The sequence below is a fragment of the Paralichthys olivaceus genome, chromosome 14 (genome assembly GCF_024713975.1).
Source record: "Paralichthys olivaceus isolate ysfri-2021 chromosome 14, ASM2471397v2, whole genome shotgun sequence".
In the NCBI taxonomy this organism is placed as follows: Eukaryota; Metazoa; Chordata; class Actinopteri; order Pleuronectiformes; family Paralichthyidae; genus Paralichthys; species Paralichthys olivaceus.
In genome coordinates, this window is record NC_091106.1 from 7,641,323 (window position 1) to 7,656,538 (window position 15,216).

The following is a 15,216-nucleotide window of genomic DNA, read 5'->3' on the forward strand; positions in this document are numbered from 1 at the left end:
ATCAATCAGACATGTAATATAATGTAAGTTAGTCAGTTAAACATTAGAAGATGAATGAATGAATAAATAAGTGTATGTCTCAGACGTTAAAGTTGTTATCCCCTTGTACAGCTTTAAACTGAATAATGATTCCTTGATATATATGGGTGTTTAGTGAAATGGAAACTTTGTAAAAAGTAAAGTTATTGGAAGTACCTATTGGTATTGCTTTTACAATGACAATCATTATATCAGATTGTGAATGTTTGTATCGTGATGTCAGTTTAAGAATCGTTACACCCCTGTGACAAATACATCTGAAGGCTATGTGCACATCCAAGCCAAAGCTCAGATTTGTGCGCCACAGTCAAGTAAGTTAATTCTGTATCGTCTAGACATCAGACGCTGAAGTGTAATGTATAAACATTGTGTCAGATGTTGATGTCATTTTCCCTTATTTCTCTAACATGATCAAACAACAGAAGCTGGATGGATCTTTTTTTAACTTCTGTCCTTTGAGGTAGCCCCGTGCTGTCGGACACATCTGGTGTGTGTTCATGTGTTTGTATGCATTACATGTAGCGATGATTAACTATGTATGATCCATTGACGGCTGTAGCCTTCATGCTTTATTCACAACGAAGAGAGGGAGAGCGATGGGAAGTGTGTGCTGTTTGGGAAATTGGACAGCTGAATATTTTTGAAAGCGTTTGGGGTAATAGGATTTGTTTCTTTTTTTCTCAGAATTTTCTTCTTTCTCTGTGAAGATCTGTTGCTTTCTTGATGTTTTGCCTTTGGTGGCTGAGTCTTCTCAGCCTCCATCTCTGCCTCGCCTGTCTTCAGTGGGCCGGTAACTTTGTGATTTAGCTCGGCAGCTGCTAAAGGTTCCTCTATTCAGTCCATTTTACCTGCTACTCTTTCCCTAACAGGATTATGATCTCCATTGTGTGATAAAGTTTGTCTTCTCCTTCATTTGATTTCTCTTTGACCTAGAGGAATGAATCTGTAGGAATGAGTCACAGCCTTGGACCCTCATACACTCTGAGAATATCGGGCCTCTGTTCCTTCTTGACTGAACTGCAAAGTGACTGTGATGCCTTTGTTGTCATACTGAGAGATCAAAAAGGGCTGCTGCTGTGGATAGAAGTATTTGTAATTAATTTAAACACACATCAAGGAAATTACAGCAAACAGACTTAGTTTAATTTTTAACTCTGCAAAATGATTTTTATCTTTTGCTGAAAATGCCCTCTTATTTCATCAGATTTCCAACTACCAACAGTAATAACTAATTCATTTAGCCTTCTGTATGGAAAGACATTCAAAAAGTTGATCTTAAATTTAAAGTTTTTCTTAAGTTGATTTTCTAATCCATCTTCATGCTGATATACATAATTGCACATTTCATCTTCATGTGTTGTTACAAAGGAGTGTTAGTCATTATATTTTAGGTTACCTGTCAAAAAATGTTCTTACTAGTCATTACAATGTATGTTTTGCCTTTTTAAACATATCATATTTTCAATAAATTTAGTTTTTAATATTTATGCAAAACCAAGACAGGGACAAAAGTATAAAATGCTAAATTCTAAAATAATTCTGAAGGAATTGAAGATATAGACATGTAATTTCTTATTTATGAAAAGAGACATTATTGTTCAAGCTTTGGCTTTACCTTTCTGTTTTACATTACAGATGTTTTCAGATAAGAAAATAACCTGACACTTAAATCCATTTCCCTTTCTTACTTTGTGTGCCTCCGTGTCCCCCCTCTCCTGTGTGTCACTGTAGTGCGGAGGCGGTGACGCTGAATGACTGCCTTCAGCTGTCCTACCTGCCATCCAAGAGGAACCACATGCTGCTGCTTTATCCCAGAGAGATTCTCATCCTGGACCTGGAGCTCAGCCAGACGGTGGGCGTGGTGGCCATCGAGCGCTCTGGGGTGCCCTTCATTCAGGTGAGGTGCTGTTTATGTGTACGGAAAATGTCTCTTACTTAAGGAAAAAGTAAAGGTTGATTAAAAACAGAGTTTGTGGAAATTGAAAACCTTAAAGAAATACACTGACAACTCAGCTGGTCTAAAGTGAGATAATTAAAAAGATGGCTGTGCTGTGTCAGTCATTACTTGAAGGGATTCAGCAAGAATTTTGTAATGGATAATTCTTCCAGGAAGTCAATTCCCCCTGCCCTAGATTACAAATTTCTCTGTAATCTATGTTCTTTCATCCTCCCTCTGGTTGATCATCATCAAGGTCTGACATCTGTAACTGCACAGTCCTTTGCTACAGCCTAAAACATCCTCACCAGCCTATGCATCATCTGACTTCTGCTGCTCCTTATATTCACATTCAGCTGCACTGGTGACCTTTAGGTGCCAATTCCCTACAGAGGATTTGTCACAGGTCCAGAGCCTGTAACAGAACAGAAACAGTTTCTTAATGTCACTCTGTTGATTGTGCTATCACTCTGTGTCTGTGAAAGACAACTGTAGGGCTTGTCATGACACTGAGTGGTTGTTGAAACATATTTAACCCACAGTATATTTTTTAAATGTATAACATTGACATTCATGCACTTGTATTGGCCAGTTTACTGTTCCTTAGGTTATCAAAGTGATCTATTGACATTTTCTCTTTGTGTGAAACCTGTTTCATATTCTGACCCCATAAATCAAACTTGCCTTGGGTTGTCAGTGATCTTGTTTTAACAAATTTATCCACAGTTTAGTCATACAAAGGAAGTGAACAAGCCTTTGTAGTCACAGAGTAATTCCTAAAGCCACAGAGCCGGAGTAAAGGGGTATTACTCAGCCTCCTGGGCTCTGTCCGACCAGCGTCTCCCCTCTCTAAGTGTTATGAAGTGCTTGTCACACAGCCAATTTGCATGACTGATGACACAGGTTTTCAATACTTAAATTTAGGCTGCACTGTAGAAGCTCCAAGTGAAGACAGGGGAATAGAGACGCACACATTTATATTAAACACTGACAGACTTGGTATACACAATGCACACAGAGCCAGTTTGTAGCTATAGTACTAGTTATCGATGACTAAAATTAAGTTGCAACTCGGTGTTAATGCACCTTAATGGGTCCAAATAGTGTTATTTATTTGAATAGCATTTATTTAAAATTGTATGTAGTAATTTGTTCACCTGAACTTAAAAAAATGTAAGTTAAATAAAACTAATGTCAGGGGTCAAACATGTGGGTAACATGTGGCCCTGTGGTGACATAGTGACATTGACAAAAAATGAAAAAAGGGAGGAAAAATGATCATTGGAGAATAATATTTGTTTGTTAAAACGTATTGATCAGCTTGAAGTCTGTTGTTCTGTTTAAAATGGGAACAAGATCACAGCCATGCAAACTCACTGTCCACCCCATCACCTGTCTGCCTGTCTAATGAAGTTGATGAGTACTGCACATCTTACATCTCAAAATGTTTGCCCTACTTGTTTCATTGTACATTGTACCAGGTAAATTCAGGTGAATAGCTCAGTGCTCAGTTGTCAACATGATGACTGATATTGTTTTCTGTTCTCTAGTCTGTCTTGAGCTGAAGCAATCAATTACTCAGAAGATTAATGGGCAACTATTTGAACTATTTTTGCAAATTGAGTTGACAACCTTGGGAATTGGGACACAGTGACTGTCATTTTTTTATCATCGACTTAAGGATTAATTAAATAATTGAGAAAAATTTGACGATGATACAAATTATAATTAGCAGCAGTGCTAATCCTATCTATATAAGACAGGTGTAAAATAAAAGTTAACTACTCCAGTTACTCATCTCTAACATACAGGTAATTGCTAGATTTGATTCATGTTTACGTTTGTGTACTAAATTAAACAAAACCATAACTGCAGATATAGATGAATTACACATCAGTCTCCATTTTAACAATCTAAACACATGGTCAGAAGCACATAGATTGAGTGTATTTAGAGCATGTACAAATCAATTTTTTGTAATTAACGTTGGAAAAAAATGTTAGGCTAGGTGCATGGTTCAAAATGTCTTTGGGCTTTGGGCACAATATGCAGTGCACCATGGGCACTCATTAGGACTGTCAATCTTCCTCTGTAATTCTGTTTGAGTTTCATTCTTTATTATCTTTAATATTCAATTTATATTCAGATTTTTTTATGCAATTTTTGTTTGCTATACCAGCAACAATACTCAAGAATATGTCACATTGAAATGAAAAGGGCAGCTTTTTTTCCGGGTCGCGTGTTCTGTTTTCGTGTCTCTCTCCTGTTCTTGGAATGAGTGTAAACAAAACCATTTTGTTTAACGACACGCAGCAGATCAGCCTGCGCTGTCATTTGCCGCACACCCCCAGTGCGACCCGTGCAATAAATTTTTATAGGCAGGTATGTCTTCGGGAGGACAAGTCCGAGCTGCAGAGCCAACACAAAAATACACCTTTGAAGGGTAATCACAGCATTTGAACAGTAATGTTTTTAAAATATTCAAATAATATTAGACTCCTGAGATTCATTCTAACAGCCCTCACACTCATATGGTCGTTGGTTCATTTTCCATTGGAATGAATGATGGAGCTGAGTGTGAAAATTACTACTTTTTTTCTTCTGAAACTAGCAAAGACACTTAACAAAGAAGACACTAGGTTATGTTTGCTGCTGGTTTGTACTCAGTGTAAGATGGTGCTTTTCAAAAAGACAGTTTGTATGGCTGATTATGAAAACACACATCATTAGCTGTTCCCCTGACTCTCCCTGTGGTTAGGTTATTCCTTGTGCTCAGCGGGACGCCCTCTATTGTCTCCATGAGAACGGTTGTATCACCCTTCGAGTGTGTCGCTCCACCACCACCACTACAGAGGAAGCAGCAGGTATGAATTGTCTTCCCAGAGACGGTCGCACACACACACACACACACACACACACACACACACACACACACGCACACACGCACACACATATACAACAAAAGCTAGTGGCACTGTACTCACTCACAAACCCCTGTCACTCCTGTCAGCATCTATTCAGCCAAACTGTGCTGCAGAGCCTGTAGCCTTCCTCCATGCTCCAGTGGACATGTGGCCTTTTTCTGTCTCATTTATCTTTGGCTTAGTGCTATAGGCTGATGGGACCATTGTGTCGCTGAATCTCTCTCTCTCCCTCACTCCCTGCTATCTACTTATCTTTATTTTTCCTTGTCATGTCCTTTTTGAGACTCTCATGCACTTCTTTATTCTCTCACGTCATTTCCTCATCTCTTATCTCATTAAACCCTTTTTCCCATCTTTTGACTCTTATTCTCTAACACGCAATAATCTTCTTCACTGGTCTCTCAATTCTTCCATCCATCTTTCTCTTCACCCTACTCAATGTCCTCCTGCAAATGTTCTCTTCTTCTCCTTTTTTTATCCCCCTCCATGTCTTCACCTATTTGCTCTGATTTGATCTCATTCATTTTTATCTCCCACTATTCCTGTTTTCCACTCTCCCTCACTGTCACCTTGTCTTTTCTGACCTTTCTACCACTTTTATCTCCTTAATGTTTCTCTGGATCTCTCTCCATCTCTCTTTCTTTCCCTCAGACCCAGAACAGAGCGTCCAGGAGCTCATGTACGACCTTCGCTCTCAATGCGATGCAATCCGAGTCACCAAGACAGTCCGGCCGTATCGAATGGTTATCTGCCCTGTCAACGAAAACAACGCTGGGCTCATGGTCAGCGACGGCAGAGTCATGCTGTGGGAGCTCAAAGCTCACACTGGCAAGGCTGCAGCCAATCCTAGGTATACACACACACATGCAAATAATTGTCATGTCACATTACAGTTTTGCAAGTAGAAGCTGAAATTGTAATGTAAAGTAATGGTTAAAAGAGTGACTACTTTGTAAGGTGACTTAAACTGAACTAAAACTACATAATCCTCTGACCTACGTTTAGTCTTCTTAGCGACTGGTGTAGGAAGGGGGTTCAGAGAGTTTATAACATTGATGAGCCCTGCTTCCCTTTGAACACTCCCTCGCTGCTCAAAGAGACAGTTTTCTATTTCTCTCTTAAGTTCCTTTGTGACGTTGACAGAGAGGTTTGCCTGTCTGTGAGCAAGCCAGTCTAATTTGGGCAAACGAGACACATCGTCTTCAGTGAAGTTTTGAGGGTTGGCACACTCTTCCTTTTTGTCACTCTGTGATGAATCATCTTAACATCGTCTTTTTTAATTTGTTCGCCATGAGTCTCAGACATATTGGTTTTATATTTCTGGACTGTTCAGATGATGGCAGTTGTCTCTCACACTGCAATAAATTGATATTGATTCAAACATTCTGGTCCACAGTCTTCCTATTTGAAAGATAACAAATCTGAAAAGTATGATGTGGTCCAGGTTAAATATATTGACATTTGTCACAGTGTGCTGAGCATGCACAGATGAATTAAGATGAGCTATTTATGGGGAAACCCTTCACTCTGCTGTACCTGTTCAATTTTGGGTCAAGCCACCAGTGTATCAAGTGCCATCAACAGTCATGGGAACGTTCTTTCTAGGAGTCATATGCTCTTTACTGAGCAGCAGCTATTCAATACAAGGAATCAGTACACGACTTACCCTCTATGAAATCTGCTTGTCCCTTTGGGTCATTTATTTATTAAAAAGCAGATCACATCCATCATTTGCACAAACAACATTCATTTATCATCCATTCACTTGCTTTCAATAATGCATGTGCTCCTTGCTTTCATTTAAGAGAAAATGTTTTTAATTAATATTCTCTCTCCCTCTGTCTGTCAGTTCGGGCCTGTCGCCCCTCTACTCCCCCGTGTCATTCTGTGGAGCTCCGCTGGGTCCAAACCAAAAAAGGATTCAGGATCTCTCTCTTAACAGCATGATCGGTACGACTATACACATCACTATTAACACCAGACATGTTGATTTCTACTACACATATTACTCACAAATCACTTCTTGTTGCAGCAGAGGCTTTTTTTCCACTTCATATGATTGGTTTTCTAAATTCAAAAGATTTAGAGAAGCATTTAGTGTAGACATTAATTATTTTGACAGTTGCACATTATGTATTCTTTAGCTTCAGCACCTTAACTTGTGTATAGTATGATAGATCATAGATATAAAATTAAAGGACAGAGTCTATACTTTTACTTGGATAGATTTACTTCAATATATAAAGAAGTGTGTGGGAGATAGAGCCCCTGAAACACACAGTGCCAAGTTTGCAAGGATTCTAAAGCAATTATGTTTTAGTAGTTCATATATGAAACAACTCACACGTGGACACAGAGACTTGCCATTTATATTGAGTTTGAGGTCTCTGTCAATATGTGAATAACATGCTGTAGTAGTGAGGTTTAAACAAATAAATAAGACATATCAAATATCGTTGGGTTATTTAAATCAATAGTTCTAAACAAGCAGAGCGAAATACAGGAAAACTAGAAAATTACAAATGGTAGAACAGGGAGCACAAGTGTTGTGGATGAGCAGAAAATAATTTCTGTGGTGAAGAAAAACCCATTTATGACGATGGAGCAAGTCGAGGCCGGAATGTAGGCACACGTGTTTCCTTGCGAAATATCAAGGGAAGACTTCATGGCCACTATCTCAGAGAAAACAACACAACACAACATGCCAACCCTTTTTAAATCTCAGAAACACAAACACACAAGACACAGTGCTGTTGACTCATGAAATAAAAATCAACCTCAGGTGATCCACAACTACAGGAAAAGGAAGCTCATGACCCAATGCCACAGAGTCACCTGTTAAACACGGAGCCACTGTCAGAGCTCGGGCATGTATAGGTGGCACATTGGTATTCATTGATGATTTCCTAGCCGACCAAAGCAACAGAAGGAATACAGAAGTGTCACTTTCTGTGTGCTCAGATTTAGCTGAATGCTCCGTACTGTGAGAACATTTCATCATTCAGCAGGACAATGATGTTAAACATACGGCCAAAGCAACCAAAGAGCTTTTCAGGGTGAAGGAGTGGAATATCCTCAACTGGCCAAGTCAGTCACCTGATCTCAGTCGTTTTCAAGTTTGTTGAACACTTAAACTTTGACTACTACAGGGTCATATATCTTCCCATACTATTATTAACCTGCCCCAGTTAACACTGAGAAACTTAAATGTAATTGTCACAATTTTATTTCAAGATGAATGTGCCTGTGTGAATGTGAAAGTCCAGAGCCTGAACAACAGTGCGTGTGTTACTGTCCACTGTTACTGTTTGTAATTGTGTGTACTAGTATACTATGTGTGAGTGTGTGCATTAAACAGGCCTTATTGTAACTTTTATTGTTCCTCTGTGAATTGTTTGCATCCTTCACTCGCAGCTTTAATGTGTGACTACTGGTTGTCCTCTGCTGCACGGCACAGGCCAGAATGATTCTCCAAGCTGAACAGCTCGGAGGAGTCCCATGGGTGTTTGGCCAAGCCTCCTTTTCACTTTTAACTCTTCACCATCTCATCCTTTTGCTTATAATGTGTTTTTATCTCTTACACATGCTGGCGTTGTTCCCTTACACACACACTCACACACACTCATACTCTCTATCTTCTCCCTGTTGATGTAGAACAGTCCTGCCTATCAAAAGATGAGTGTGGTTATACAATATTAATGGCATCTTTTTTTATTTCTTTTTTTTAAAAATATTCTTCAGTTTTATTCAACAAAAGTCAAACTGCTTGTGAGTGGAAGGCCTTGGGGAGGTGGAGCACTAGTATTTATGCTGGCATAAGAGGGGAGGATTACAGACACGCACACGCACACACACACGCGCCAGCCAAAAGCCTACATGCAATAGCTCTGTCTGACATTTGCTGACTAAATCTCTTGTTATGAGGCAATGTCACTGAGCTGCAGGATGCTAATATTTTATGAAAAGCTATCTTGTTGTTATGATGTAATACTGATTGGCTGACCATAAGAAAAGCATTATAGACAAAGGTAGACCGATTATTGCCGCATGCAAGAGCTACACGGAAATGTGTACATTTGCTTTAATTTGTTACACCTTTAAATCTATTGTTTCTATGGTTCCTGTTTTTATTGATGTGTTGTCTTGTTTGAAATTATGTCCTCATTTTATTTAATTTTATCTTCAAGCTGTAATTAGGCTCATATAAACAGACAATGTATTCCAATGTAAAGGAGATTATTAGATTATTATGGTGTATGAAATGAAAACAAAATTGATTTTCAACCAGTGCTGATAACAACACTAAGTTTGTTCACCCTCGGAGAATGTCCCATAGATCTGAAGCAAATGTACAAAAGAAGATGACTGTCCATTAAATGTAGTCATTAACAGCCTAATTGTGAAGGGCATGGTCATTAAAATCCAAGCCTCAGTAAAACAAAGTGTAGGTTTAGGTCTTTCTATTATTAAAGAACCTGAGGCTTATATTTACAGTGAATATTTTAATATATAAGAATAATCATTTCTATGTCTGCACAATTAAAGTTAGCGTGCAGCAGCTGTGGCTCAGGGGTAGAGCGTTTGTCCACTTACCAGAAGGTCTGCGGTTCATTCCCAGTCTCCATCCCAAACCAATGTGATTGATGTGTACAGAAAATATATGCACTGTATGAATATAAGCAAATGGGTGAAAAAGTGTTTTTGGATTGACTATAAAAACAGAACATTTTCTTCACTGGATAAGACCTAGAGAAACTTCTCTGGCGTAATTGTCTTAACAGCATTCCCTTCTTAAGATCATCAAAGATGGTAAACTTGCTAACAAGCCACAACTTAATGAAATACTGATTCTAATCTGCTGGCTCCCGGCTGCAGTCAAAGATAATGTGAGTGTTTACATTTCAGCCAGAACAGAAGAGCTTTGGATTAGACTGCTGAGTTTTATTTGTAAGAGTGCTAATGAGCTCTGTTACAAATATTTATCTAGAATTTACAAAAAGGGAAATGAAAGATAACTGTGCACTTCTCTCTGTGCTGAAAAGATTAGATTTATAACAACATGTTTGGTTTCTATCAGTGTATGACTGACAGTCGATGTTGGAGGAGTAGCACCCGCATGAAATAAGGAAACCATGTTGGCCTCATGTATATTTAGCCTCATCTGGAGTTGTAGCAGGAGCAATAATGATGCTGTTTAATAGTTGATGATGTTGTTGATGTTGGTCCTTTAGCTGTAGTTGGTTGTTGATTAGTTTGTGTCTTTGTGTCTCGTTTTATTGGCTTTTTGTCATGTCTTTGTTTATTGTGCTTCAGTAGTGAAATAGTGTAAGCTTTTCTCATACACACTGGTGTTGTCAAATAAAATGCAGCCAAGTTTTAATGAAATGTCCCCATGGATGGTTGCATCAGAGTAGCTGTCTGAATCCTGTCTTTTTTTTTTATGCCAACTCATTCAGCTGCAGGACATATTAACTAAACTTGATCATCTTGACCAATTTCAATGCACACTTACATATTTTATTAGACACGGTTAAATCAACACGTACATTGAACAGAAGTGAAACCAACTTAAAGCATGAATCATGTTACGTTTTTACAGATTGTATGAACTTGATTGAATGGCCCTTACTCTTTTCCATCAAATTTCATTTTTTTGTAATTTTCTTTTATTAAGTGCTGTAATTTCTCTATTTACTGTGTTAAATATTCTCAAATTATTCCATTAATTAAAGTCCTTGTTGAAAATGTCCACCTTAAACGTTCCACTGCTGTGGTTTTATCTGTAGGCCAGACCTTGATTGCTGGTGAGACTCTTCCTCCATCATCCAACCAGCAAGAGGTCCAGTTAAAGTTTCTGCTGACCGGCCTGCTGTCTGGTCTGCCACTGCCACCGTTTTCCATTCGCATGTGCCCACCACTCACCACCAAAAACATCAACCACTACCAACCCCTGCTGGCTGTAGGTAGGTAATATCGCACCTCTGACACATTCACTCACAAAACTCTACAGGACCCAAAGAGAAGAAAGGCACTATGGCTGGCAGGGTTTTGGGAGCTGCGATCTGCCCCATGAGAAAGCTTTGGGTAGTATTTTGGGCAATGTTTGTCTGGTTAAAAATTTAATTTCTGTGTGTTAACATAGATCTGGCAGAAATTTTTGCACTTGTATTGAATTTGTTTTGTTTCATCATGATTAGTTGCTGATCAGATTAAAACCAGTTGCATCAGTGCCGCAGTTCAAAGAGAAAACAAACGATGAATTACCTGCTCTTTTTGGGGTTTCTCTGGCACAGTCATGTTAACAAAAAGTTAAAAAATTACACTTTAAAAAAAGGGATGTCAAAGTATTGATAGAAGTATTGAAAATGGCTTTAATTATACTCTTTGTTGGCCAACTATCTGTTTGAAGTTACAGATTGTTTTCTAACTTGCTTGAACTAAACCCTCTTGACATATTTCAAATTCCTCTAGTTAAAAAAAGTGAATGGAATCTGACTGTGCTTTCAGCAAATAATGCAAAAGGCATAGACTTAATCTGAAATATCAGCCTCTGTTATTACTCCCCCGAGACAGCTGCAAGGCAAGAGAGACAGAGAAGGAGAGAAAGTTATTTGTTTTTGATCAGCATAGCAATTTTCATCAAAAGCTGGTCCCTCATCTTCCCCACAGTAATGATGCATAAAATTATAAAAGTTTCAATTTGAATGGAAAATTATGAGCAGAATTTTATATAAAATATGTTTCTGTCTATGTCTATCTTTCTTTTGCAACACTCCTGCCTGTGCACCTAAATTCATTTCAGGCACAGGTGTACTGCGGTTCTCTCCCCATCGGAGCAAACCCTCAGTTTAGTTGTCAAGCTGAAAAATAGGCTGCGCTAATCAGCGTTAGTCTAGATCAGTCCCCTGATGTAGACCACGTAAATTAATCATACCTCAAAGATACATTGCCTCCTTTAGATCCACACACAAGCACACCTACTTATCTTACAACCATTTTCCCTGGGTGTCCTTGTCTTTCCTGACATGTGCAACATGTTCAGAGTGGTGGAACACCAAGATCTCTTAAATTCACTGCACATTCTTTCTTAATAACTACAACAGTTCTAAAATGCTCGGACAATGGCACGATAGATCCTGTGGGCTTTTAGCAACCTAACCCAGTGACCAAACTGCAAGTCCATCCCCCATCATCTACTGCTTATCCCTTGAGGGTCGCAGTGGGGGTGGATCCAATCCCAGTTTACATCTAGACTAGAGGCGGGGTACACCCTTGAAGGGTTGCCAGCATTTCACAGGCCTGACATATATTCACACATACAGGCAATTTAGAATCTACAATAGACCTAACCTGCATGATTTTGAACTGTGGGACGAAGTCAGAGAACATGAAGAGAACCCACAAAGAAACAGGGAGGAAATGCAAACTCCACACAGTAAAGCACCAGCACGCTGTTCAAACCCAGAACCTTCTTGCTGCAGTAATGCTAACCACTGCACCACAATGTACTGTATGACATTCAAAAGAGATAAGTTAACAGTCAAGAAATAAAACAGGATTTGAACCCTTGTCTCATGGGTAAGTGGTCTGGGTTTGACCCAACCATCCACCACAACTTCATCCATATGTGCTTTTTGTTGTGAAAAGTGAAGGGTATGTCCTGGCACTTTCACAAGGTAAAGTATGTTTAATTATAAAAGCATCTCTAGAGGGGTATATTTCATTAATAGTCAAGTTCTTACTGTAGTTTTGTTAGGAATAATACCTGTACTATTACAACAGCAGAGTCACAATAGCTTCAGAAACTGTCATATCTGGGGTCTTGAAATCTGGTACTTTGCCTCCTGTCATGCTTTATAAATTGAATACATTCCTGGGTTAGAATTGGAAGCGTCACCTCCACAGTAATGATGTCTAGGCTGGTTCTGTGACAAGTGCTCTGGCAAGAGATGGCATCTGTCACCTCTCCTATATACCGAGACCCAGATTATACACCTGATCAGTAAATCCATGAGAGATCCCTGGATGAGTCCTTGACAGTTACAGCTCAGTTTCTCTTTTGGTTCCTGAATTACCCTACATTAGAGTCTCTACCGTTAATAATCTGTATAGGTTTACTAAATGTAGATTGAAACAATCTGCAGAAGATCAAAATTTAGTGAAATAGAGAATATTGAGTGCCAGCGATGTGACACCAGTCAGAACAATAACCAAGGGAAACCAAGTTTTTACACCTTCCACTTGGTGCAAATAAAGCAAGACATGAGCTCACTTCTGAAGGTGTGAAAGCACTGGGGGCTGAAATTGCCATCCACAGTTTCATTACAGTGAGAAAGAGGGTAGGAATTCCCGTGTCTCTCTGTTTTCTCTATTTCTGTTTTCTACTTTTCCCGTCTGTCAGTCTTTCTTGCACCTTGCCTCCAATAGGGAGGTTACAGAAACTGTGCAACCTGTCTATCTACCCAGAAGCACTGCTGTCTGGTCTCCTGTCTAAAAACCTGTAATCTGTATGAGACGTGGCAGCTCCATTACAGAGAGTTACAACACCCTGAGCCTTCCACTAAGTGACACAAACACAAACAATCCAACATTCTTTTCCAATCATTGGATGGTGGCATGACTAATTTATGTATTTGCGCTTTTCCCAACAGCTATTTGCTGCATTGTTTGGATCTCAGTGTAAATAAACAGCACTATGAGTAGAATAAAGTATCCACTATACATTTTTAAATCACAAAATGTGGGAAATAAACATTTATACACTGATATACAGGCAGCTACTAAAGCATGGACCTCAAAAAGCAGAACAATTATCGGATGGACTGATTCTCATTCTCAGCTCCACTGGTCTGTCATTGGGAATATCAATTACATTTGAAGTCCACAAAATAATCTATTCAAACTCAAATCCTCTAGTTTAGGTTACAAATGATCTTCTGCCTCACTCTTAATTGTAGAATTGGGTTCAACTGAGGATATTCCACCTCTGTCAGCAGCTGCAGCTTGGTTTTAAAACAAATTAGTGTGGGGATTGGTTTCAAATGTAATTTTAATTTGATTTTGATTTAGATTTCTATCATTTAGAGAAGGATTTCTGCTCAGTATCAAGCTTATTCATGAACTTAATTTTGTTTGCTATAGTCTCATTGCTGGCATTAGCCTATCTAATGAAGTTCATTGACATATCCAATAGTTGGAAGAGAAACTTTCCTATCACTTCCCTGTCTACATGAATGTGAAGCCAGCAGCCAGTTAGCTTAGCATAGCATTAAGAAGTAAAAAAAAAAAAAACGGGGAACAGGCTTCCTTTCTGTCCAAAGGTAACAAAGTTCTCTTTCCAGCACCTGTCAGGGTCACTAATACATTTTCAGCCAGGAGCAGTAACCGACCATCAATTTAGTTGTTACAGTGACTACGCCAGACAACCCGCGGAAACTTAGGGGTCACTGTGCTGGGTCAAGTAGTTCCCGCTTGTAATATGATAAACTACATTTTTTTTACACTTGAGTTTTGGTATTGATTTAAAACAATGTATCTTTTTATCAGAAATGTTTTCCTAACTTAAAGCAGGAAGTTTTGTTTTGTATTTGACTTGTATTTGAAAAAACTGCCAAATACTGAGCAGCATTCACCATAATATGAACATTTCTTATCTTATTTAATAGCCTGTGTAATGACCGGCTGACCTGAATTATAAGTGAATTTCATAAATTACTTAAATTTGGAGAATAATGAGGCTATTTTCTGTCATATTTCAGATATTTTCCCAGAATCACAATGACATCCTCTTAGAAATAGTCTCTTCTCCACTTTAAGGAGCAGGCAGCATCTTTTGATCACCTTCAAACAGTAGTTATGAATCAAATCAGGGACAGCTATATCTACTGTATATTTATCACAAACAACCCACTTTCTATTTGCCCAACTTCCTGCTGAAACTTCCTACAGTCACACTGCATGTACCCACGCACACACGCGCACACACACACACACACACACACACACACACACACACACACACACACACACACACACACACACACACACACACACAATGCACGCACCCATGCCCATGTGGCAGTGCCTGTGGGCTCTGCCTATCACTACCTCCAGATGTTGTGTCAGCATGTGGTTGTCGTGCTGTAGCATGGTGCAGACCGAGCAGTCCTTCACAGAGCGACTGGCACATCGGCTCAGTTCCATCACACTCAGGATAATCATAGATCTGAATGTCCTGCTGCACCTGCTGGTGATCATTACAGAATATATAGAAATCCCCCAAACGTAGTTAAACACTTTCTAAACATCATGAAAATT

The 15,216-nt window shown here is 39.1% G+C and overlaps 1 protein-coding gene across 1 annotated transcript in view; it reads left to right on the top strand.

Annotated features, from left to right (window-relative positions):
• Positions 1-15,216, top strand: part of wdr11 (WD repeat domain 11) — a 49,691-nt gene that overhangs the window by 5,598 nt on the left and 28,877 nt on the right. Inside the window, exons 6-10 of the mRNA XM_020096232.2 lie at positions 1,771-1,936; positions 4,734-4,839; positions 5,551-5,749; positions 6,749-6,849; positions 10,686-10,862. Of these exons, the coding sequence (XP_019951791.1) occupies positions 1,771-1,936; positions 4,734-4,839; positions 5,551-5,749; positions 6,749-6,849; positions 10,686-10,862 (749 nt within the window). The remainder of the gene's footprint in view (positions 1-1,770; positions 1,937-4,733; positions 4,840-5,550; positions 5,750-6,748; positions 6,850-10,685; positions 10,863-15,216) is intronic.